This window comes from Accipiter gentilis, chromosome 6 (genome assembly GCF_929443795.1).
Source record: "Accipiter gentilis chromosome 6, bAccGen1.1, whole genome shotgun sequence".
Classification (NCBI taxonomy): domain Eukaryota; kingdom Metazoa; phylum Chordata; class Aves; order Accipitriformes; family Accipitridae; genus Astur; species Astur gentilis.
This window is the reverse complement of record NC_064885.1, coordinates 30,002,432-30,027,504: the sequence shown is the minus strand read 5'-3', so window position 1 is coordinate 30,027,504 and position 25,073 is coordinate 30,002,432. Positions and strand designations below refer to the sequence as shown.

Genomic DNA, 25,073 nt, shown 5'->3' with positions numbered 1-25,073 from the left:
TTTGGAAATGGATCGGTTCAGCAAATTAAAGAGGGTAGGGTTAGGGCTGCAGCCTGCATTGCAGCCTGCTGTTCCCTTTGCATCAGTTAGAGGGAGGAGAGCCTCTCCCTCAGTAAAGATCAATGTTCATTCATGGACACATGGCAAGGAGCCCAGGAAACTCCTGCCACACACCGCATGTGCTGTTATTAGGTTAAGTCATAATTAGGTCCCCATCCCTCTCTCTTGCACATGCACGTCACACAGCTGCACACACAGGCACACGCTGGCTCGGTGTAAAAAAAGCAGGCTGAAAGTGGGTTAATGCGCTTGTGCGCCTCCTCTGACAGAGACCTGCGCAGGAGCTTGCACCTGCCAGCCAGGCCAGACGAGTCAGGATTTTTTAGGGAGCAGAGTGCTCACGTCTGAAGGCTGCTCATTCACAGCACAGGCAGTTCCCCACTCCTTCCAAACCAAGCCCAGCTATGGGGATGATGATCTTTTTTTAAAATCCAGTTTGTGCACTGGCCTGTTTATTTGCATCGCTCACTCGGGACAGACGTGGGATAATCACAGTGATAAGCTATGCGGGGCACCACATTCAACTGCCCAACAGATATACATCAACTACCTTTTAATCATGATAAGAAGAGCATGAAACCTCCTATTGCACAGGACTTCAGTTGTGCCGCAGAAAAACAGCCGAGTGTGTTTCGCATCTGCAGCTTTATTCTCGTACAAAAGGTTAAAGGCAAAGCTAGAAAAACGAACCTATTGGTACACGCTCACCAAACACTTCTAAGACAAGATAGGGCAGTAACACTTTTATTGCTAGGGAGAACCAACAGAAGGCTTTAAAGCACATCTAGCATTCAATTTTTGTTTGTACGTAACCCAATTTAAAGCAGCTTTTCAGTCTTTAAAACCCTCTCACCTTTCCGGAATGCTTCGAAAGGAAGATGACCTGAGGACGGCATCTGCTCTCCAGAGGGACCAGACGGATGATCTGCATGAGATGCAGAAATGGGCCACCAAGGAGTGCCAAAATGAAACCCAACTGCCTGGCCGTGGACTCCTGCCGATCATTAGACAAGGCAAGGCTGCACAGCACCCAGGGAGCGGCACCCTGCCATGTGCAAAAGCAGCGGTCACCGGATGGCCCCTTGGCTGTCCCCATGTCCCAGCGGCTGTGGCACAGACAGGTACCACGGACTTGCCCCAAGCAGAGCCAGGAGCTGAGCCCAGGCATGGTGACCGTGGACGTCCTGCTCCAACTACCGGACTGCACTTCCTCCTGGAGGGGTGAGGCTACAGGCAATGGGATACTGAACGCCCTTGGGATCCCTAGGGACCTGCCTGGGATGCAAAGGATCAGGGCTGGCTACCCTTCCTGAGGGACTGCTGGTGCAGCCACTACGGCTCTGCAGGGCTTGCTGCAGTCAGAGCTGCTCCCCGGGGGCGGCGGGTGCCCTAGTCTTCAGGGATCGGGGTGTTGCAGTTCCCGTGGTAAATTTTGACCTCACCCTCACACTGGAAGTACTGGTCGAACACGTCGCTGTATCCATGGTCCCTCCACCACGTGCAAAGCTGCCGGTTCCACGTGCAGTCAAGCACGTGGAAGAGCTCTGGGTGCTCCATCCCCACCATGGTGAAGAAATCCTGGTCCCCGAGGTGGCCCTTGAAGTGGTACTTCTCCGTCAGCTTCTGCACCATGGTGGGCTCCAGCAGCTGGTTGTAGAGCTTGGACTGCCTCATGGCTTCCAGGTTCAGGAGCAGGACGCCACTGTTGAAGCCGGGCAGCCCATCAGGAGGGGGGTCCCCCACTTTGGTTTGGGGGTTCTCGCGGCGATACTGCCAGAACGTGTGCCTGCAAAGAGAAGAAAAACAGGAACAGGGGAGTCAGGGAGCGCAGCCCGAAGAGCAGCCACCTCAGGTCTGGGCAGGTCTGGATGACAGCACAGGATCTACCACCCACCCAAAGGATCTCACAGTGCTTGTCCTTTGCTGGCTGGAAGCACCCAGCCTCCCAGAGCGGCCCAGTGCTTCTCGGGCTGCGTCCCTCTCCATCCCCCTGCAGGGGATATTGGCCAGACCTCAAACCACTCTTCTTGCTCTTTCCTAAAGCCTCTTTTGTTTCTACCAGCCATCGCTCTGATGATCCAGCTGGACACAGGATCGCATGACTGCTCACACGGCTGTGTGGGGAGACAAACCCACATCCCCAGTGTCTAGGGTGAACCACCAGAAGTCCCCCTACAGCTGGTACGCACCAGGAAAATGTCCTGCAGTTAACGCAATCTCAGCAGCAGAGCTCGTACCATCATTATTATTATTACTTGATTATGGGGAAGCTCTGGATCAAAGATGGGCCCCAGTTTGAGGTTGTGCAAAAAGAAGGCTTGGAATAAATCTGAGTGACAGAAATATTTCTTCAAAATAAAAATAAAGAAAGAAATCCAATGGCAACATCTCATTAACTAAACAAGCACTGCCTTCGGCATTTGCAGCCTAGGAAGGCTCAGCTGTAGCAGCTCTGGCAGACGCAATCTTCACCAGCTAATTTCCAGCTGCCAAGAAGAAGAGAGCAGTGCAAGTCTAGCAATACTCAAAACTAACTCCAGCGGGTGATTTAAATGGGAAAAATTTTGCCTACCTAAACAAGCAGCCCAAAAATGTCTTTGGCTCCTTCCTCAGCCCTGGGGCAGTGAGCACACCCCACCATACGCACACTGGTTGCTCCCACCTGCAGGAATTGAATTCATCCCATGCTATTACCCAAGCAGCTGGGGTTGAATCTGTCCCAGAAAATTGCTCCCATTCAGACTGGAAGTCTTCTGCCCCCAAGCAGCATCCTCTGCTGCAAAGCCAGGCAGCTGAGAGCTGGCCAAGCCTGTGGTTCAGAGGAGGGCAGCAGGGACCCACAGCCCCCACTCCATCGCCTGACAGCCATGGGGTACCAGCACTGCACTCTCCTTCCAGCCCTAACACTTAAGGTAAAGCTACAGCACTTTTTGCACCTCACTGTGAAGATGTCAAGGAGAAACACTGTTAAAAAAAATAAGCCAAGCCTGCTGCTGGTTCCTCTCTGAATCTGTTAGACACTGACCAAAGTCTCCATGAATCTCCAGGAAACAAGAATTTTTTGGTAGATGGTGTGGGTTTAACACCCAAGGGTTTAAAGTGGTCCCCTGCCTGGGAGCTGAAGCGGGGCTAATTCAGATGTAAGAAGATGCAGAGACATTAGCCCCTGGGACAGCTCCAGAGTCACGGTGGGTACTCCCACACTGAAAATGTCTAAATTGGAATTTTTCTTGTAAGAAGCTGTGTTGAGCTCCAGCAGGCACTTGTTCAGGCAATCCTAAAGCTTGCACAGAGATCAGACTATTAAATCCATCCTTCTGGCCTGTCCTCTGGATCCCCAGCACAGCATTGTGAGACTGGCCAAGGCGAAAGCCAGGATTCAACAGCCACCAGCAGAATTATCCCAGCAGAAAATGTGGACCTGTTAATGATGTCAACTGTGAGCACCTTTTTTATTTCCTGATCTGGAGAACCACAACCATCACACAGCATTGCTTCCTTACAACTTTCTATTTAGATGCTTTAGATTCAAACCTCTGATATTTCTCATTTCATTAAGGGTCTTTACACCACTCCCTGTCACCTGATTCAGGACAGAAAGGGTTTTTCCCAGTGCAAGTTTTCCATAGAAGGAAATGCTCAGTTTTTGAGCAGCCGTCTCCACGCCTCCTGGAGAAGGGGAGTGGAGGACTGGCTGCCTCATCGGAGCCGGTGGGCAGCAGCACTCGCTTGGTCTAAAGGGCAGGGAAGGGATGAAAGGGCTCTGCCTCTGCGAAGAGCACTTATGTCTTGGGGACAGGCACCAGGCCACCACAAAGACGACTCGTGGATGCTCATGAGAAAAGGCAGGCAAAGCACTCTCCATGAAGCTCAACCTGCAATGACAAGACCCAGCCATGTCTCCTGAGGTGCTCAGGCCCAGGGGTCTGAGCAGAGGCTGACTCAAGCCCACCTCTGCATTCCTCCTCTCTCTGCCTCTCCCTAGCAGGGCCAGCAAAGCCACCCCCATGCCCCAAAAATTATGCTGGAAGCTGGCAGGAGGGAGAGGGGGAGCAGTGTCATGGAGGGAGGCACCTTTCCGGCTCCACAGCAGCGGAGCCGACTCCTTTCATGTTCTTACCTCCAGAAGCATGCTGCCCAAGCTAAGGGACGAGATTACAGCCCCTGCAAGCAGCTAAAACAGGAAAAAACGCAAGTGCCCAAGCCCTCAGCATCACCAGGCCGCAGTGGGGCGAAAGCAGATCTGTATCAAATGACTCAATTTTTCAGCAACACCGTTCCCCAGCGGATTACTCGGCGACGGCTGATAACGAGAAGGGAGCAACGTGCCTTTTTCTGCGAGGAGAGGAGACAGACCGGCAAAGCAGCAATTGTTCAGCCCTTCCTCCCGGCGCTGGCGTGACGGGGCCATCCTCTCCCGGCCGTGCGTGGGGACCGCAGGGGCGCAGGGCTGGGGGGAGGACAGGGCTGTCCCCGGGGAGTGATGCTGGGGCGAGATCCAGGATGCAACGAGCTGTGGGTGGCTCCGCAGCGCCGATGGCTCGGGAACCCGCTCGCAGCACCGCACCACAGCCTTTCCAGTGCTGGGCTCGGGCCAACCGAGGGAAAGGTATTCTGGCAGGGCTGCTGGCAGGATCTGTTTAGCCTGGATTTTGCTTGGCTTTTGTCCTTCTAATGGAGGGTTTTGGCGCTGTCCTTCTGCAGGGGCCAGGACAGAGAAGAGCGTGGTTGAAAGGCACCTCCACCCAGCTGGAAGTGGAAGGAGTGGTGGGTATGAAAGCATCATTTTCTTTGGAGGAGATGGGGCTGGGGAAGCACAGCCACCAGCTAAACAGCTAAACCCAGCCTGTGCCACGCGCTGCTCTGTCCTCCCCTTGGCATCCACCTCAAATTTTGGCAAAAACCTGGGGGGAAAACCCCAGAGGCTCGATGAGCGTGCTGCCAGGATGCAGGGAGGAGGTGCTGGGGGTGCATTCCCCCCCCCCCCCCCCCCCCCCGAGACAACCATGAAGGAACTGAACCCCAGCTGGATGCAATGGAAACATCTCCCTACCCCAAGCTCCTGGAGCAGCCAGAATCTCCCTTGGGACGGGCAGCTCAGGCAGGGCAGCGTGCCACCAGCCTCAGCTCTGGGGTGCCCTCCTCCCTGCCCCCCCAGCAGCAAAAGCCAGGGCAGGAAGGCAGCCCGGAGATGCTGGCCACTGCTGGGATGCAATGGGGCAGGAAGCTGCTGGCCGGGAGGAGGGGAGGAGAAAGGAAGAGGAGGCATTTCGGGCTTTTGTTAACCATCCCGGCCCCTCTGGACGGGAGGGAAAAGAGGTGACCCTGGGCCCCCGACCCCGTAGCAAGGTGCGGGGAGCCATGCGGGGCCGCTGCTGTGAGCACCCGCCTGCAGCCCTGATGGGCTTTGCTTTGAGGAGCTGTTTATAAACAGAGCCGGCGTGTGCTAGGAAACATCTGGAGAAGAGCATTTCCAAGCATTCAAACGCTGGGCCCAGGCAGCCCAGATAAAAAAACCCGCTTCCACCAGGACTTCCCTTGCTGGCCCAGCACAGGGCGCTCCGGCCGCACCTCCCCTGCCTCGCAGGCCGGCGGTCACGAGCCCCAGCTCGCAGAGCTGCCATCGCACCCTCTAAAATGCCTCACTGGGGATAGCTGCCAGGGGGAGAAGGGACCGCTCCACCTCCCAGCTGTACTTTGCAGGTCCTTCCCTCGCATTCATGTACACCAAGGGGCAAACGCTGGGTGGGATGAAGACTTTGTCCAAATCCGTGAACTTCCACTCGTTTACTTCAGCTCTGGCTTACGGGACAACCTCATGGGATGAGCTGGAAAGCACTGGTAAAGCAGCAGGGTGCCCTTGCTGGCAGAAAAGGCAGGGTGGAGGAGGTACTGCCAGCTGGGAGACCAACGGCAAGCCCAAAGCACTGGCCCACAGGGAACAGACTGAACTTGTGTGCCTGTACCCCCCTGAGATGTTCAAGAGGCTGCAAGCCTGCCACACCAGCTGCGCAGCCGCTGCTGGCCTTGCTGATGAGGATGTGGATCCTCACCATGCGGTCGCATCTCCAGAAATGCGGACAGCCTGCAGGATCCCCCCCCACGCAGCTGGGGAACCAAGGAGCCAGGTCAAAAAGACACGAAGTAAAACCAGATGCCGGGCCAGCCCCAGGGTGGCTGTGGTCAGAGGATGCTCCTGGAAGTCTGCAGGCTCTCCCAACACCGCTGTGCACCATGCGTGTGCACTGCATGAACCTGAGCAGTGCAGTACCTAGGGAGGAAGGCTGCACAGCCTCTCCCTCACCAAAGGGGGAATCAAAGCCAACAACCACAGGATAAACCCACAAAAATAAGGGGTCTGCAAGATTCTGGATGCAATAAACATCCTGGACTAGTAAACTCCTCGCTGGAGCTCACTGCTTTGCTCCCACCCCTTGCCAGCGGTGGCAGAGTTTGGGCCAGCTGCCTGGGAGGCCAGGACAGGCAGCAGCAGCGGGCCAGCAGCTCAGGATACACTGTCACCAAGCCTATCTCATGGGGGTCAGGGGCTGGGGGACCCCGAGTCCTATCCAGCCAGGCACAGGGCTCCTGGCGCAGAAGGGAGGCACAGGCTGCTGGCCGTCCCTCTCTGCACCACTCTGACAGCAGCCCTGCCAGCCCAAACACCAACTAAAACAAGTGCACGCTCCTGCTACCTCTAAATACACTTTTTGGTTCCTGAGCCAGAAAACAGACGGCCGGCAGTGTTATCCCCAGCTGCAGCTGCTGGAAAACGCCACTGTTCCTCTGCAATAAGCAACGAGGCACGAGCGCACCGTGCTCCTCCACTCTGTACCACTGCCAGTGCTCCCCCAGGATGGGCAGGAGGTCACGACGCGCGGCTGCGGTCCCACTGCGCAATCCCCGGCCGAGCTGCCCATCTGCCTGGTGCCCAGTACCTGCGGGGTCCCAGCCAGTCGGCTGAGGAGGTGGACGGGATGGGAGCCCCAATGGGAAGTATGCAGCAATGATGGGGACAGGGGGATGTGTTTGAAATGGAGGGGGAGAGAGCAAACAGAGGGAGTAAATAATTGTAAAGGCTTCTGGGGACAGCAGTTACCAGGCTTAAAAGCAACCTGGCTCCCACAGCAGCCTGGAGGACCCTCTGACAGCAGCTTCTGTCCAGCCCAGAGGAGAGCGTGAGCGCGGTGGGGAGGGAAGAGTGATGGCACGGGGACGACAGCATCATCTGTCCAGGGGATGACGGTGGCTCTCCACCCTAATCCACAGCAAGAAGTAAGAGCACAGCCAGGAAAACTCCCCGCACCCTTCTCCTCCTCTTGGCTAAACCTCACTGTGGCAGGCAGTTGCTGGCCCCATACCACTGACCAAGATTAACCCTCAGGAAAAGGCCGTCTCCCCTTCCTCCAGCTCCACCCCACCCCAAAAGCCATTGCTACAGTGAAGACCGGCCCTTCCAAGCTTCTGCCGCAGCCGGAGGGAGGCATCCACCCCAGGGCTGCACCCAGAGCAGCATCCAACCCGCTCCCCCTTCCCGCTCCAGTCCTGCCAGACCTCGGCCAGGATGCTCAGCCCTCCTGCAGACCGAGGCTTTGCAACAAAGTGGCCCTTGTTGCTAATTACTTACTTCCCATGTGCAAACGCTAAACCCCTTAAGGCGCTGGAGCGGCAGGTTCGGTACCAGCCTGGTCTAGAGCGCCTTAGCTGAGGCTGAGCAGTTTGTGTAACCCAGGAAATCCCGGCTCCGTGCTTCTCGGGAGCACCACGCACCCAGCTGTGTGCAATGGCATCGCCAACACAGCGGTAACCCTGCTCTGCAGGGGGAAATGTCAGCCTGGGGCAAAGCAACCCCGGTTCCCAGCCCAGGACAATGGGCAGGATCTGCCGGTGTGCACACTGGGACCACCTTACCCTCTTCTGATGGGTTCAGGGCAAGGGTCCAGTTCTGGCAGGACCTCCAGCCCTCCTGTGGAAAACGCTGATGAACCGATGGACAGAGGTCTTCAATGAAGACATCAGTAATTCCTTAATAAACTTCTCACGTAATGCACAAATTATGTCTGTACAGTGATGGTCTCTAGTACAGCACAGTCTGCATGCCAAACTTTCAAAAGGCCTGTATTTGGAGCAGCAAATTGATTCTCAATGATTACATTCCTGCATGGACTTAGCAGTCCAAAAACGGGCACACTTAAATAGATGATTAGTAGCAACTTGCAAACGCAGCTTGCAAGCAAAACCTTTCCTTGGGATGTGGATTTTCAAGGCCAGTCCCCCTCACCATCTAAAATTTTTGCGCCCCATGCCAGTGCTAAAATCACCCTCCGAATAGAGGTGGGACCATAAATCCCTGTCTGGGCCGCATCGCTTTTCTTCCTTCTACAGATCAAACGCCCGTGGCACTAGTGGCAGTGCAGAGCGATCGGCTGTGTGCATCAGACCGTCTGCTCATTCAGCGCTGGGGAAGGACGGGGGGCAGCCCGTTCACAGGGGTACTCTAAAACACCCCGCACCTAGTTATTGTCAAAACGGCAGATTTCTGTTAACAACTGTGCATGGACTCTGCTCGGGCAGTGCTCTCCTGTCTGCCTCGGAGGCACAGGCAGCCTGCCCCAGGCCACCCTTGCCTGCCAACGGGGCTCTCACGAACAGGGGAGATGCCCTCCCTCCATGGATGCTCACCTGCTGCTGCGGGGAGGAGAAATAAAAGGCTTCCATCCCTTCATCCCTGTTTGGGAGTCCCAGCCATGGGATACTGTGCTGTCATGGGGGAGTCCTGGCATGTAGGGAATCGCCACTGAGCTTCAGAGGAAGGGCATTGCGGGAACCCCTCCAGAGGATTGCCAGGAGCTTCCTTGTGAGGCCCCAGCACCGCATCACTCCAGAAAGCATCCCAGCTATGCAGCAAAACCTCTCAATTTCCTGCTGTTTGTTTGTTTGTTCCTCCATCAAAGCGCTTCAGCTCTTGGAAGCTCCTTCTCCACCAAGTGCTGGTGAGGAAGCCCTTGGCCGAGCGGCACCAGCTGCCCTCCAGCTGCCAGTGGCCCCATCCACTCCTCCTGGCCCATCTCTGCACGCTCAGCCCCAGCAGCTGCTTTCCAGACCAGGCTCAAGAGCCATGCTGGGCTGGTTTGAGACCTCTGCTAGCATCTACAGCCCAGACTCCCCTCCTTACCACACTGCAAAACCTTCACTGGGGTGCAAGGAGTCAGGAATACCTGCACCACACAGGCCAGCTTGAGCCTTGCCACTGCCCATGAACAGCATGTTGCTGAGCAGCCCCAAACCAAGCTGTGACCTCCCAAAAAGTGTCATTGCCTAGCATGGACCTGCTCTTTCTTCAGTTCATGCTCTCCCAAGACAAAAAAGTAACCACTGAAGATGACAGCAGTTGTGCAAATGCCCAGCTGGATCTAACCACCTGCTCGTGATGTTTAGCGTGCAGGGGCTGATGACCTACCAGTGCAGCCAGGTATTCCAGCAACGCCAAGATGCCACCAGTGTAACGCCTACCTCTAGACACCGAAATCAAGATGTTCGGGAGCTGAAATTGAGAAGTTCAGGAGTTGAAGACAAGTGCGGGTATGGTAACTGATACATGCTCACCCGACACACCCTGGACTTGTGTGCTATGGCCAACAAAAAAATTACCCATAGCAAAGTCATAGCAAACTTCTCAGGCAGCCCTTGCAAATGAGGACCACCATCCACACGTGCTCTCTGCAGGACAGCAAAGTCCTTGGAGGCAACACTTGAACCCATGCTTGGAGAGTCCTGACTGCCTTACCCAAACACACACAAGTGTTTTGGTTGTTGGAAAAAAATCATGTCTGTAATGTCCAATATCTCAAAAGGGACAGTTACTAGTATTAATATTATTAATAGTGTTTGTGCTAATCGATGCACAGTTGTGGTTGTCAGATCTTGTCCAATTTATTCATTGCTTTTAAATGACATTTCAAGTTTGCTTGGTAATGGGAATCAGTGCAATGGGTCCTACATATTAATGATGTGTACAGATGTGAACAACAAACCCCTTTGCCTTCCTGGATAATGTTTTTTATGAGAAAGTAACGCTGAATTCCTGAAATCAATTCTGTTGCCAGTTCCCTGCAGGTTCTGCTTGTTCTGTAATTTTGGCTGCTTCTTGGCAGCCATTGCCAAAGAATTCCTAGAACCATTCCCGCCGTGCATCATGCAGCAGCACTTGCCACAAATCAAGTCAAAGCCTCGAAATTCTTTCAAATCCAAAGTGCGCAGGGTCCAGCCTGCAGGACTGTGGGCAGGCAGCGTTAGCATCACCACGCCTGGCAGGGCACAGGCAAGGCAAATTCTCCTGCCTTTGCTGACTGAGGGGCTTGGGAAACACAGAGCCCGTCATGGCAGGCAGCTCCCTGCTCCCCCAGGGCAAAAGCACTTGGAAATGAGCAAAGTCTCCAAATCAGGGCAAGCTGCCTGCATGAGGAGCCCACAAAACCAGGCAAACTCAGGCAGGAGGACCTGCCTGCTGGAGATGGTTATCTCCAACTCCAGAAAGCTCCATCCCAGGCAACAGCCCACCTGCACTGCTATATCTTACAACCACCACCACTGCCTCGGCTGATCCCCAGGGAATCCAGCTGCTCCTCCTTGCTCGCAGCTGTCAGCAGTACTTTGTGATTTTTGTAAATCCCAAGAGAAGGTACAGGACGTACCGTCTCAGCCCAGATGCGCTGACAGCCCAGCCTGGCTGTGGATTCAGCATTAGCTTGCTCACAGCCCAGGATAACTCCGTTCCTCTTCCAAACATCTGACAAAGTGACTTAGCACTGCTGCTGCTGAGCTCCCAGCAAACATCGAGCGCTGCAAGTGCCGTGCCTCCGGGTCCAGCTTCCACTCATTAACGGACTTCTCAGGGTTATTTTACCAGCTCTCAAACAAACAAAACCTGTGTGACAGAGCACACCGCACACCTAGAGCAGCTCCCACACAATCACAAGCAGAAACAAAGCTTTCCCTTTCCACAAAATAATGTCCTGTTCAAGCTCTCCCTAGGTTTTAGGCAGAAGCAAAGGCAAACGGCCTTGCAGCCATACAAGGACTCAATTGTCAGCCCTTTGTAGTCTGTAGCTGTCCCTTTGATGTAGATCCTTTCCTGCAGGACAAACTGTTATCTTTTCCCACACTGTGGATTCCCAAGACGCCTCCAGCGTCATTAGCTTCTTGTCATGGGGGACAGCAGTTAAGATCTCACCCAACGGCAGGAGTGGAGGCAGCAGCCACCCTTCCAGCCCCAGCTACATGCACCCTTGGACCTGAAAAGGTCTGGGACCTCACCTGATGTCCACCATCACAGCAGGTACCTTGTTCCCAGCTGCAGCAAGAGGGTAAAAGCACCCATCTGAGGACCTGTGGGTTAGGTCCTCCCTGTTGCCAGCAGACCACTCCTCTCCAGTGAGACCTCCAAGGGGAGCAACACGGGGCAGCGCTGAGGGCCCCAGATGGTGCCGGCACCGGCGGGCACACAGAGCCCACCGCCACGTGGCAGTGCCAGTAACAGCACCGGCACCATGTAGGAAACAAAGAGGCAGGGATGGCTGCGGGGATGGCAGTGGGGAGCACGGCACAGCGTGCTGGTCGGGGGTCAGCCCGCAGCAAGCTGTGCCTCACTCGGCCATCACTCAGCCCCGCGGCAGCCCAGACCACGGCTAAGCCTGCATGTTCCTTTGCAGGGCTAAGAAAGAGCACAGGAGGGCCTGGACTTCTCCATCTGGCCAGGATCTGGCATGGAAGACCCAGTGCAACATAAATATTTATACAGATCATCATGGCTCACCCTCTGTAGCCTGGTGAACAGGACACCGCCAGCACACCTGCATAGCTGAAACGCTGCAGGGGACAACAGGATTTTTAATTAAGGTTATGACTCTGCAAGAGTACTTCCTTGCATGGTCGGGGACCAGGCAAACTTCAGATGCAGATTTTAATCTTTCCATCAAAATCATTCTTGCTGAAGCAGGAGCTCCTGGTCTTGGCCATGGTGTGGATCCTGTGCAGGCAGACACATGAGCAGGCATATGTCAGTGCTGGGAAGAGGCTCTGCCTGCAGGCCAGCATGCAAACGTCAACCTGGCAGGAGGCATCCAGTGCTGCCATGGCAAGCCCACAAGTGTCTACGAGTCTAGTGCATAGTACCGGTGTCCCCAGCAATGCTGGCAGTGGGGGCAGCCTCTTGTGGAACGAAGCTCTGCCTGCGACCCCATCCACAGAGGTGTTGACCATACCCCATGTCACACGTCGGATCCAAAAGCCGCAGTAAGGACAACACGCCTGACCCACGGACAGAGTGCCGCTTCCCCCACTGCGGCTGGAGAGAAGCAAACCTGATGCCAACAGCTTCGGACCTCAGACTGACTCCTGCACTTCACGTGGGCTCCTGCAGCCTCCTCCTCCGCGCCCAGGACCCCCTGCCAGACACTGCCCTGTGGGGCACGGCGGGGAGGTGGATCTGCAGCGTGATCCACGTACAGCTTCAGCAGGAGATACCGCTCTCCACAGGCCACCGAGTGACCCCAAAGGACAGGCCGGCCCCAGGCTGCATAACAGTTAAACCCCAGCGTTTGCCTTGCAGGAGGGCCAGGAGATCCTGTTGCTCAGAGAAATGTGTTTGTCCAAGACAAACAGTGGCCGGGCATTGTTTCAGCATGAGTCAAACGAGTGGAAACGCTCCCCGTGCCATCCTGTTTTGCTGTCTGGAGGTTTCCCCCTACCTTCAGGATGTGCAGGCAGGCTCCGGGACATTTCCTATTTGCTGTTCCCTTACTCCTCCGTTTCCCGCAAGCGTCTGCGCCCAGCACTGCTCAGTGTACCAGCGCAGCAGCCTGAGCCTCGTGCAGCCCCAGGCTGTGCCGGGAAAGTGCAGCCTACAGCTGGACAGCCAACGGGCAGCTGGCAGGAACAGCACTACCTCCCAGAAAAGCGTGCATCGTCTACAGAATACACTGGTCTGCACCCATTTATCTCCTCTGACGGGCCAAGCAGGTAAGAAGGATCCAACACAGCCAAGTGGATTGATCCCAATCCATCTTCCCCATTGCTACAGAGAGGGGAAGATGGCATCCAGACTTTGCCACCCACTGCCTTACTCTGCCCCAAGGGTGCCAGTCCACAGCTCCGTGACCAAGCTTAGGAAAGCTCTGCTGACTCCCCGCAAGCCCTCCGATGTTTTGCCCAATGCTGGGGCAAAGTTGGTGCCGCAGAGAGCTGTGTGAAGCGGGGAGGAAAACACAAGTGGCAATGGAGAGACCCCACCATTGCCCCGTAACCCTCCTTCACCCCCACAACCATTTTCACAACTGATGCTTCAAGCCTGCGCACGTGGCAAATCACACGGCTGGAGCTGGCACCTCTTATTTCACACCTACAACGTGGTTTTATCTTGCTAAAAGTATAAAAATAGCAAAGATTATTATTTTTTTTTTTACAAAGACGCTCATGCTTTGTCAGCTCATGTTTTTGTCTGGAAACCCTTTTAGCAGCGAGGTGTGAGCCCCGCGGGGCAGAGGGCTCGGTGGGAGAGCAGGCTGGCGTTTGCATAGCTCGCCCCACGCCGGGTGATCTGGCGACAAGAAGGATCAGAACTTGTTTTCACATGAAGATCAAAACAGCACAAGAAGAAAAGCACAACATAGCCCAAAGTGACCCAGAACGTCAAAACTGCAACAACAGAAAGTTCAGCCCAAAAATGCAGCCTGTGAGGGCTGTTATTGCTTGGCTTGTTTGTCCCCACCGCGGGCGGCAGGAGGGGGGAGAGCACGGCTTCGGCTCGGGTCAGATATTCAGTGCTCAGCCCTGTGGTCCCATGCCTTGTCCCCTGCCGTGCTGGAGATCTCTCCCTCCAGCAGAGCACCCCAAAGCTTAACGCAGTCCCCTCCAGGCACACCTGGTCCCACAAACCACATCCAGGCACTGGAACACCATCCCTGCTCCCTAGCTATGCATGGAAATAATGCAAAGCCAATCCCTGCAGAGACAGAAATACAGAGCGATTCCACCATGGACTAATTGTAAGCAAACAAAAACTTAATTTATCCTGTTAGAGGCTGCACCGCTAACGAATGGGATCTGCCCTGCTGGGCAGCGCTGACTGAGGCTGCCAGTCCGACGCAGCCGCACACAGCTGTTGCTGCTCCCTCCATCCTGCTGTAAGTTCTAATGATTAGATATGATTAACTGGGGCTGGATTTACCACTCTGGGCACCAAAATCCTGCCAGGACACCCAAACCAGATACAGGAGCCCTCCATACTCTCAGCGTGGTGCCACTCTATGGGGACGAGACCTCAGCATCCGCGTTCCTCTGGTCCCAGCAATCCCTGCCAAGAGCACAAGTCAGGAGGGGAGGTGACACTTCTGCCACAGGCACAGAGATGTCTTTTTCCAGCCCGGGAACAGTGGCGACTTCTGCAGCTTCAGCAACCAGAAATGGTCTCATGAGCATGCTCTCAGCTGGGTTGGGCTTCTAGGAAACGACCGGTGGCGATTAATGACCATCAATACCCTGCTGGTGAACTTCCCTCTGTCTCCACCCTCATCCCATCTGGATGCACATGCAGCAGGAACGGCTGCTCCAGATCTTTGCAGCTCAGCCTTTGCCCAAGAGTGCTGCTGGACATGTCTTAAGAGGTTCAGTTATTGATCTCACTACTAAGGCTTCCAGTAGGGAAGGAAAAGACATACGGAGCTCTTAAGCTTTTTTTATCTTTCTCCAAGAACATTTCCATTAGGATTAGCAAATCCAGCCAAGCCATCTCAGACACTCAAACTCTGCTCAGCTGAGAAGCCGTTAAGGCATCCTGAGCTGATGATCTGATTCACCCTGGATTAAAACAAAACCTGAGGTTCATCCTTGGAGCAATGCACGCTAAACTAAACCAATTTCTTTAAGCACCAGCCTGGAAATCTATATGTCTCTGAAGCCCACCGGTAGCCCATGAGTGGGAAGGGCTGGGCCACCCCTCGGTGCGCAGCTCCCACCACTAGCTGCCACCACAGTCGGCACTGGCTGGTCGACCGAGGGTCTGATGAGCAAGTGACCATGGGGCTATCCTCATGCTTGCAAGCCCAGGTCACCAACAGAGTTGCCCACTCAGTCCTCCCTGGGGGAATATTTCTTCAGGAGAAGGTGCACTGACACTCCAGGGACCCAGAACCTCACTGTTGCCCAGACTCAACCCCTACTCTCTGCAACATTCACAGCCAAAACCTCTGAGCCCCGACATACAAGCTGACGCTCCAGAATGCAATCACAGCACGTCAGCAGGCATGGCTGGGCAAACACACCTCTAGCAGATGTGCTATAATCCAGGTATGGATTTTGGCACCGATGACCAGGAACTTGGCTCTGGAAGCCTTGTGATGGCGTGTGAGAACAGGGAAACCACTCCAACACTTTTTTCATACCAATGTACAAGTTTCAGATTAAGTCCCCCTGCAGGGATTAAAGCAGGGAGACTGGTTCCCCCCAGATTTTCTTCCAAAGACCAACCTGAGTTGAAGAGAAGACATGCCAGCTGCCCACTGCCCACCCCTTGTTCCCCATGGGGAGTTGGCTGTACCTGTACACTGGCTGCATTTCCCTGGCAATCCCGATGACTGCTCCCTCTGGGAAGTTGTCAAACTCATCAAACAGGTCTCGGATGTTGGTCTTGTACTTCAGGTCCAAGTCTACCTGGATGATCTGTGTTATTTCTGAAAGCACAAAGAGGAAAAGTCAGCTATATAAGACAAAATTGTAACCAGCGATTACTAACGGCAACTTGAGGAATTACACCTCACGCGGATTTGGTGCGATCAACCCCGTGGGCAAGACTTAGCCAATTCAGGGCAAACACAAGCCAACTGCAACCTCTACATAAAGCTACCAACCTTCAATGATTGTGACAGCATTTACCACTGCGCATTTTAGGCATGATATACTTCAGAAACCATTTCTGGTGACTTCCTGCTTCTATCCAGTCCCTCCTTCCTTCCAGAAGACCGGTTTGCCATACAACTGACAAAAGCAAGAGGTAGCTTCAACCCAGCCTCTCCCTTTCTTGAAGTCCTTCAGCAGGAGCAGCCACACAAAACCCCATGCTTACCTTCTGCTACCTACTTCTGGGAAAAGCTACCAACTCCATGAGCGTTTCCCAGCGTTTCCCCCACAGCATCTCTGGCTTGAAGCATCAGAGCAATTCCCATGACGGACAACATCAATAATTCAGTCAGCTGCGTGACACCCTCAGCAACACCTGGACAAGCTCATTAGCTGCCATTGGCCTGACTCGGGCTTCTCCGAGGGCAGAGATTACAGCCCCCTGCCTGCACGAAACTGCTGACAGGCTGCGGCAGCCTGCGAAACTTTATTATTGGTGGTGGTACTCTGTCAGGGACAAGGAGGGTCGTGCAGACATGGAAGCATCTTCCACTTGCAGTGGGAAAGTTGAGAGCAGCTGGAGGACATCATTATCAAGGCCAGGCCTGAGCTCGTTAACAGGGTCAAGGCCAGGCCTGAGCTCGTTAACAGAGTCAGGCCCCTGCCTGCATTTGTCATAGCCTCCTCTGCAGCACACAAGATCGACTGATGGAGATGTTGCTTGGGAGGGGGTGCAGGAGACATGCCTTGTCAAGACTGCTTGTCCCAGGTGGATCTGGGGATGTTGTATGGATTGCAGCAGGCCAAGTGGAATGCAGCGAACGCAAATGCTATGAGAGATCGGACCACTGGATGGGTTCCTCCAGCCCCAGGCAAAGCCATGTTCATCTTCTGGCCAGCCAAGCTCAGTTCTACTTGGGGGCTGCGAGCGGAGTGGAGCCGTTCCCCATGGTGTTATGTAATGCCAACGCTATTTATATGTGTTATAAAAGCCAAGAGCAAATTGGCCGGGTTGCTTAGCACTCGGCACTAATTGGATTAAAAAGACTGTGTCAACCTGTTTTTGGCCCCCATTCATGGTGCACAGGTGCCGTTGCAGCTTTCTGCAGGCTAGATGTGTGTGTCACCACTGCTTTCACAGCAATCAGCAAACAAAATCCTCCTCCTTCCTCCTGCCCAGTCCTTGCAGGCAGGAGGACGACCCCAGCCTGCCCTCACCCTCTGCTGCCTGCACCCTCCACGGCTACGGGCAGGGTTTCCCATCAGGCTGGCATTTCTGCAGCGCTGCCCAGGCTCCAGCCTTCACACCACCCTGGTTCCTCACCCCCTCGTCCCGCCGTGCTCGGGACAGGCTGCTGGCTACCCCTGGTCTGCTGAGAGCAGGAGGCAATCGCGGTTTTCAGCCCCTAAAGCCACCGTTGGGACCAGAGACGCTGAGTGCAGCCAGGCATGGGCAGCTCTCCTCCGGCATAGGAATGCAGCTTTGACATTTCAAATGCGTTCGTCACTTGTGTTTCAAGCAGATGCTGGGCTGTACAGCAGCTCTGAATTTTTTGCAGATCCTGCACTAATCCAGGGCTCTCGGCAATTGGTTGTATCTACCACACTGTCCTCATTTAAGAAGGAAAAAGCCCCGTGAGGTTAAGCAAGAAATATACTGCTTACTCTGCAAAGCATCCAAGCAGAAATATAAATCAAGGAGAAATAGTATCGAAGCTACAACCCAGGCTGTATCTCAATTTATTTTTTTAACATCCATCACTCTCTATATGCTAAAGGGGAAGGCCACACTCCCTCCAACCAGCAGCACAGCAATCCCCAGGCCTACCTAGTATTTACCACCACCATAATCCTCTGTTTGCAAAGATTTAAAACCCAGGCATAGTAATTCACTACAGGCTAAAGCAGGTCTTGACCTGAAAGCAATTTCCCTCAGCCTTCCTAACTGCCTTAGAAATTGCTAGCACAACTCAAGCAGATGAATAGGCAGAGCGGAGGATTTCTGCAATGGGGAATGAGACATGTATCGGAAATATCCTAAACCTCCCCAGTGGTCCATACCACAGCGGTGCAAAACCCCAAATCCTTAACGCTACTGCACTTGAGAACATCCAGACTGGTCACAAGACTTCAAGGGGAGGAGACCCAGATCTCCAGGGCAAGGAGACCCCGGACCTACACCACAAGCTCAGCCCAAGTGAAACTGGGGTGTAGCCTGAGCCCTCCAAGGCACTGCTGAGGATGGGGAGAGGGTTCTCAGGAGGATCCCAGCACAGCTCACCCTGGTGCACAGCAGCCTTCTGATGCCTCATCAGGTTTCAATTAAATCAACCGCGAGGCACGTCATCCGATTGTTCTCTAAAATTACAGATGAGCACTAACTGCAATTAATCACAGCAGAGAATGAAAGCTGAGCTTGGGGGAAGCTCCCAGCCCCGTCTGCCCCAGCACCAGCACCCCGCACTGGTTCCACACTGTGATGGCAGAGCCCCCCAGGAAAAACTCACTAACAATTCAGTCCCGGAGAGCACAAAATACTTTTCCTTTTTTTTCTTTTTTTAAAGCAAGCGTGAACTGCAACACCGAGACAAAAATGAGCACGGGTGACGTCGAGCACCACTTTGCCAGATGCAGCTTGCACGGATAGATTAATGGCCAAGACGATTTCTCTGCCTGTGACTGGCAAGGGGCCAGGCGCTAATATTTATGACGTATCATGCTCTTTCACCATTTTACCAAGTGCTTTGTCCTGGCTGCCATGTGGGGGTGGAGGAATCACATGCTCTCTTAGGCACAAACTGCTTGGAGGGGTCCAGCTGGAAATGTGGGAACAGGCTGAGAGTGTTTTGCTCAGCAAGCGAGTTTTCTAACTTTGCCATACTGTACATTACCCTCTGCTTTGTTCAACTCCAGCTCTTCCAGCCACAGTTTGTAAAGGGGAGTTATGCCACTCAGAGCGGAGATGATCTCCATTAGCAGTGACAGCTTTACAGCACAGGCTGGCCCCGTTTAAAGCTCGTAATGTTTTATTGCAGCCTCATACCAGCAGCCACAGTAGGGCTGCTCTCCAGGCTTGGCTCAAACCCTCCCTCCAGCCACGTCCAGAGGAGAAAGACCAGCTTCAAGGATGCGCGATCCCACAGCAGGGTCTGCGGTGCTGCAAACCAGGAGAAAAAGCCACTACCAGTGCCTAAGCTGCCTTGCACCGGGGCTCAGCTGCCGAAGAAAGGGAGAATCGAGGTTATCCCCGAGCAGGACTCCACAGAGATGCCGGTGCAGACCCCTCTCGTGCAGGCGCTCCATCCTTCCCCCCCCAAGAGCCTCAGCCCAACAAGGGGGCACAGGCAGGCAGAGGTCACTTCCCTGTGCCCTGCTGCCCAGCATCCTCGGCCAGGACCCAGCAGAACTATGCTGGCATGCGGGCAGGCACCCCAGGTGTGTGCCGAGGGGCCCGGCGGCTTGTCTGGATGCTCTGAGCAGAGCCCAGGAGCCCCTCTGGTGAGGTGCGGTCTGGTGGCCCTTCTCAGGAGGCAGCAACCCCACAGCCTGCCCCATGGCACAGCGGGGACAGAGTGGGACGGGAGCAGGCGGGCGTGCAGCGAGCTAGACCACCCCACCAACACGTAGTGTGACTCTTAGGAGCAAATTACTCTTCTCACAAGAGTCAGGCGGGAGCAGCAGCGGCAGCAGGGGGGTCGCGGGGAGGAGGCGTGCTGCTTTGGCAACCCAGCCAGAGCTCTGGGGAGGCTGTGCAGCGAGCAACCCTGCAGCGGCTATTACCTCTCCAGCCCTTCTTGACCCACAGCCATTGTTTGGAGCAGCCTACGGATGGGAAGCCTTGAGCCTGTAGGCAAGGACTACTTTCCCCTAGCCTGCAAGAGATTTAAACAGCGGATTTAAAACTACAGGAAAGTGGATGGATGACAGATGGAGGGTCAGGAGATGAGGAGATGCAAAGGCAGGAGCCTGCATGGAGCCTGGGAGAAGCTGCCAAGCATGTAAGCCTGTGGACACAACTCCCGTGGCTGCTCCGAGAATGCCAGCTGCCGGCTCCAAACCTGATGGGAGCCTTTTCCTGCTCCAGTGCCTTTGCCACCAGCGAGTCGCTGCCTCCCCAGTGCTGCAGGCAGCCAGGGCAGAGGCAGGCAGCAGCAGCAGCAGCAGTGTGCATTCCCCGTGGCACAGACGGTGCTGACACCCTCCATGCCCAGGCAGGGCATCCCCAGGTCACCTAGTGATGGCCAAAACTAGTCTCTGGTGTACGACATGCGATTTGAGAGGCAAGCTACAGAACTCCTGGGCACCAGACACCCCAGGGTAGTTCACCAACTGTGCACTGGGCTCTAACAGACAAGGCTGAAGAGCAAGTTCCTGCAGCCCCGCAGCCTGGCCTCTGCAGGCAGCACAGGCTGTTCTGCAGGCAAACTCATTTACACTTATCCCAACAACTTTCTCTGTGCGAGGGCTGCTACCGTGACAAAGCCCAGACGGCGGGCACGGGGCTGGGGCGTAGGCGCTGGCCTCGTCTCCAAACCCTCTTCCATACAAACCACTCCAGACCTTGGGCAGAGGCATGCCACCACCAGCAGCCACCAGTCTGTAGAGAGGGGAAAAGAGTGAAAATAATAACAACTCGTGCCCAGGAACAAATAGCGAAATGGAGAGCTGCCATCACAATGCAAAGGGCAGAAGCTGTCCAGCAAATGGCATGGTCTTAATTGCTGTCAACTGAGCAGCGGTTTAACAGCTTTAGAGTAGAAGAAGCAAGAATTGAAACCTCCTGGAGGTGGTGTAGCTCTCCAGCCCTCTGGCAGGCTCATGTTGGCACAAGCTCAGCTCCCTCCTCAGAGTACAAAATCCTGCCTGCAGCTGGTCTGGCAGGGGAGATGCTGCAGGCAGCGGTGGGATGGCAGGAGGGGACAGGCCCCTGCCCTGCAAGGCTGCGCTGCGCCCAAATCTCACACACACTCCTGAGGCAGATGCCCGTCACCAATGCTGGTGGTGATTTGGCTCTGATCCCACCATCCTCTGCACCAGGGCCTCCATGTGTCTCAACAAACGTGTTTTTAAGGACCTACGCACCCTGGTGCACTATGCCGATGAGGAGAGACTCCTCTGACACGTATCGGATGGGAGCACCCCGACCTCCCTGCACCTCCTCTGCATCACAGCAGCGACTTTTGGGGCCGGAGGCTGGCGCCTTGCGCCCATGCGGAGCAGAAGAGGTGGGATCAAGGAGGACACCACCCGGATCGCCGACCGTGCTGTGCGACCCAGGCACGCCGCTTCGCCTTTCCCCACGGAGCCAGCAGCAGCGAGTCCTGCAACACAAGGAGGCAAGAGCCCCCTCCGTCCTTCTGGAGACAGCGCGGGGAGCAGTGGCCTCGCAAGGGCAGGCTGATGGGCAGGGACAGACAGCTGGTGGATGCAGAGCAGCTCAGAGACCCTTCTGCAGGGACAGCAGTAGTGCAGCCAGCATGGGTGACACCGCACAGCGAAGGGTCGGGAGTGTCCCCTGCTGGCTGCAGCTCCGGGCGTTGTGGGGCTGCTGTCGGGGTCTTGGGGAGGGCCAGGGGGTGGCTGTGCATTTTGCCACTTGATTTGAACCATCAGAAGGAAGAGGGCTGGGCAGCCCAGGCTCTCCGAGTTGGGGTCAGCAGGGCTGGAGGGCTCAGGTCTGTTGGTCTGCAAAAGCTGGGCACACCTGGACAGCTTCCCCTCCACCTCTCTCCATCGCTTTGAGTTTGGCTCTGGCTACCGATGACCGATGGTTTTTTTTAGCCGGAAGGTTTTTTAGCTGTCCTCATCACGACAGGGTGAGATCCCAAGGAAATCAGGAGCTGTGAAGGACCAGCAGTGACCTTTGGATCACTACTCCAGGCGATAAACCTCCAGGAGCAGGGCAGCAGCAGCCCTTGCTCCGGTGGGCAGCATGCCTGCCAGCAGCAACGTGCGAGTCTGCAAAGTCGCCCGTGCTGGCTGCGAAACCAGGGTCCTCCACCCTTGCTGGCTCAGAGGAACCCACGGCCAAGAAAAACACCACTCCCACAGCCAGCACCAAGACCGGGTGAGGGCGCAGGGTGGGCAACAGGTTCCGGAGGGTCCCTGTGCAACCCAGAGGGTGCTGCCCAGCAGCAGCAGCAGCAGCAGCAGCTGGCCATCCCCGAAAGCCTCGGCTGCAGCAAGGAGCAGAGCACGAGTGCAGCTGCAGTGCTGGGCGGCAATGCCAGCGCCACAACAAGCCCAGCGTGGATATGCACGGTTTATTTACACAAACGCGCTGAGTCCTCCATCCTGCCCTTCGTTAGATGCTGCCTGTGTTTGGCTCGGCCCCCACACACTGCCGGCTGCCCCCAGCCGCTCTCCCTCCTGCTCTCAGCAGGGCTGTGAGCAGCTTCCTCTCCAGCTGCGCGCTCCCCCTGCCAGGCCTTATTTTCTCCGCTGATAAAGTCTCCCCCTCTGCTTCCAGGATTAATCACCACTGCCCGCACAGCTGACCCCAACAGCACCGAGAGCCTCACCCAGAGGAAGGCACCCGAGGCAGGGGCACGCACGCATGCGTGCAAGCACAACACGCTCTGCAGAGCTTGCTGCCAGTGTGCTGGCGACTAGGGGGGCTGCGGTCGCCTTCCTAGGACCTGTTGGTGCTCTGGAGCCCACCTTCCCAAGAGAAGACGATCCTACGAAGCCCTGCACTGGCAGAGCTTACCAAGGTGCAGCTTACCTTCCAGCTGCCCGCTTAAACACAGGTCCTCGCCTCTGCCATGCGGCCAAGGGTCCTCTCTGCTCCTTGGGGCAGCCTAGCAGCCCCCCTCCCCATCAAACAGCCTGCCCTCCCTCCAAACAGGGTGCCAGGGGAGGGCAGGAGGCAAGGGGGGGCATGCCCAAGCGCCCCAGCTGCTAACCAGGTTTCTGCAGCACCGATTAGGCATCCAGCAGAGCAGAGCAGCAACTGCTGCACAGCAATTCCAGCCTATCAGCTAATTAAAAATTAGGCTACCTGCCAGAGACAGATGACGGATCATCACTACCACCCATGCAGGGCAGGCACCTGGGTGGGCTCAGGGGTCTGGTGCAGCAGAAATGGCCCCAGGTACTGACGGCAGCATCGCCCTGCTCGCCTCGCTCCACACCACGCAGCCATCTCCAGAGGGATGGGGAAGACTCAGCAGGAGATGGAAGCGTTTTGTTCCAGGAAATTAATTTTTCCTGTGCATCCAAGTGTCTCCTTGTAATCCATCAAGGTCTGAGGGACTAATATTTAACGGTGCTCAACACCTCGGCTCTTAACCTGACTCCAAGGCAGAGACATTGCTGAGCACGCGACAGCTTTCAGAACGGAGCTGGAAGTGCTGCTTGCTATGTATTTAATATACAGTGCCGCTGGGGGAGGAGTGTGAAGACACTTTTTGGAGCTGGAGGAAGAGCAGCAGGAAACCTTTTAATCAGACAAAATAAGGTTTAATTCCAGGTTGCCATAAATTACAAAGCGCTGTGGATGGAAAGCTGCGAAATAATGAGCGGACGAGATGGAAAGGGAAACCAAAAAGATACAGGAAAATAAATGCATTAAGGTAGATGAGCTCACGTCCCGATTAACTGCACATGGTGGGGGAAGGGGCTGCAGGGCTGCAGGCAGATTTTGTCCTTGTTTCTTCCCGCTAAGCTCTAATGAGCTACGGCAGAGCGGGGAGCAAGGCCGTGGGGGAAAGCAGCCCCGGCATCAACGCCAAGTAACCCCCAGCAGCTTCCACTCTTTGGGGACGGGGAGCGGGGCTGGCTGGGGAGGGAGGAGGGCAGCACCCACCCGCAGCGCTGGGCGCAGGGACCCTGCTGCTCCGCGGGGATTGGGGGGGAACAGCCAAACGCGCCTGCCCCGGCCTGACAGATCTAGGACATCCAAAAATAATCGATGGTGGCACCGCAGCAAGGGGCGGCCAGCAGAAATGATGAGAAGTGACACCATCCCCGGGGGCTGCGGGTCGCGCCAGTCCCCATCGGCAACGGTGCCGCAGGGAAGGGGTCTCCGCCGTGCCAAAGCGCCCGGGGGGCTGCCGGGCACCTGCGGAGCAGCAGCCGCATCCCCCTCGTCTCAGCAGCCATTCCCGACGGCATCTCCGCAGCAGGGCTGGGGCTCAGGGGCTCTCCTGCCAGGAGAGGCACGTCCTGCAGGCAGCCGGACAGGGTCAGCTTCTCATTTCGGCAGGTGAAGACCCCCCTACAAGGCCACCACCTCTGGCATTTACCTGGGGTGGGCTTATTTAAAGGTCTGCTGTTGCTGGCTCCCAAAAAGCACCACGAAAACAGCTCCCACGGCACAACAGGCTCGCCCCAGCAAGGAACAATGGCTGGCACCGCTCTCCCTATTGCTCGCAAATCCATCACTCCAGCCTCTTCTCTCCTCATCGCAGGATCTGACATGAGTGCGTGCAGCCCAGAGACAGGCTGGGGAAGGAATCTGGCTGTTTTTCACATGGCTGCGGCAGCGTGAAGCAGGGAGGGAGGTTATGAGAGCACACCAGAAACTGTTAACACTCCCTCCGTCCCTGTAAAGATGGAAACATTTTTGCCAGAAAATAAACCCTTCGGCTACTGCAGCACCCCGTGGGAACTGCGGCTTGGGAGCACGTGGCTCTGGGGCCATCACCCACGACTTCAGCACAGACCCCAGTTTTCTGTGCCTCTTTACAACATCTCCACTTCGATAACACACCATCAGGCCTGGAGCATCTGGGACACAGGCAGTCTCCTCCTAGCACCCTCCCGACCTGCTGCGTCTCTGCGTAGCCCCAATGTGGTGGGGCTCAGCAACAACGGCAATGCTTAGCTAGCAGGAAAGGATCAGGAGTGACGTGCTCTCAAAATGCTCATTTATTACAGTGCAAGTCACTGAGTTTTGTGGGTAGCTGCGCCATGCACCAGGAATTGCTCTGCAGCTGACAGGAGGAAGAAGAGGAGGTGATGCTCCCTTAGCCGGGCTCCACCTTACAGACCTCTAACGCACATTTCTTTGTTCATCGTGTGACGCAGGATTAGTGTGCTGCAACTCCCTGCACACAGGTGCTGTTGAGGGGAAACATCGTGTGCAGTCACCTGGCACCCCCGCAGGCAAACAGACC

The 25,073-nt window shown here is 55.5% G+C and overlaps 1 protein-coding gene across 1 annotated transcript in view; it reads right to left on the bottom strand.

The window, feature by feature from the left end:
• Positions 1–688: 688 nt before the first annotated feature.
• Positions 689–25,073, bottom strand: part of XXYLT1 (xyloside xylosyltransferase 1) — a 37,768-nt gene continuing 13,383 nt past the window's right edge. Inside the window, exons 3-4 of the mRNA XM_049803064.1 lie at positions 15,656–15,788; positions 689–1,846 (exon numbers count right to left, since the gene is read on the bottom strand). Of these exons, the coding sequence (XP_049659021.1) occupies positions 1,450–1,846; positions 15,656–15,788 (530 nt within the window). The 3' untranslated portion in view covers positions 689–1,449. The remainder of the gene's footprint in view (positions 1,847–15,655; positions 15,789–25,073) is intronic.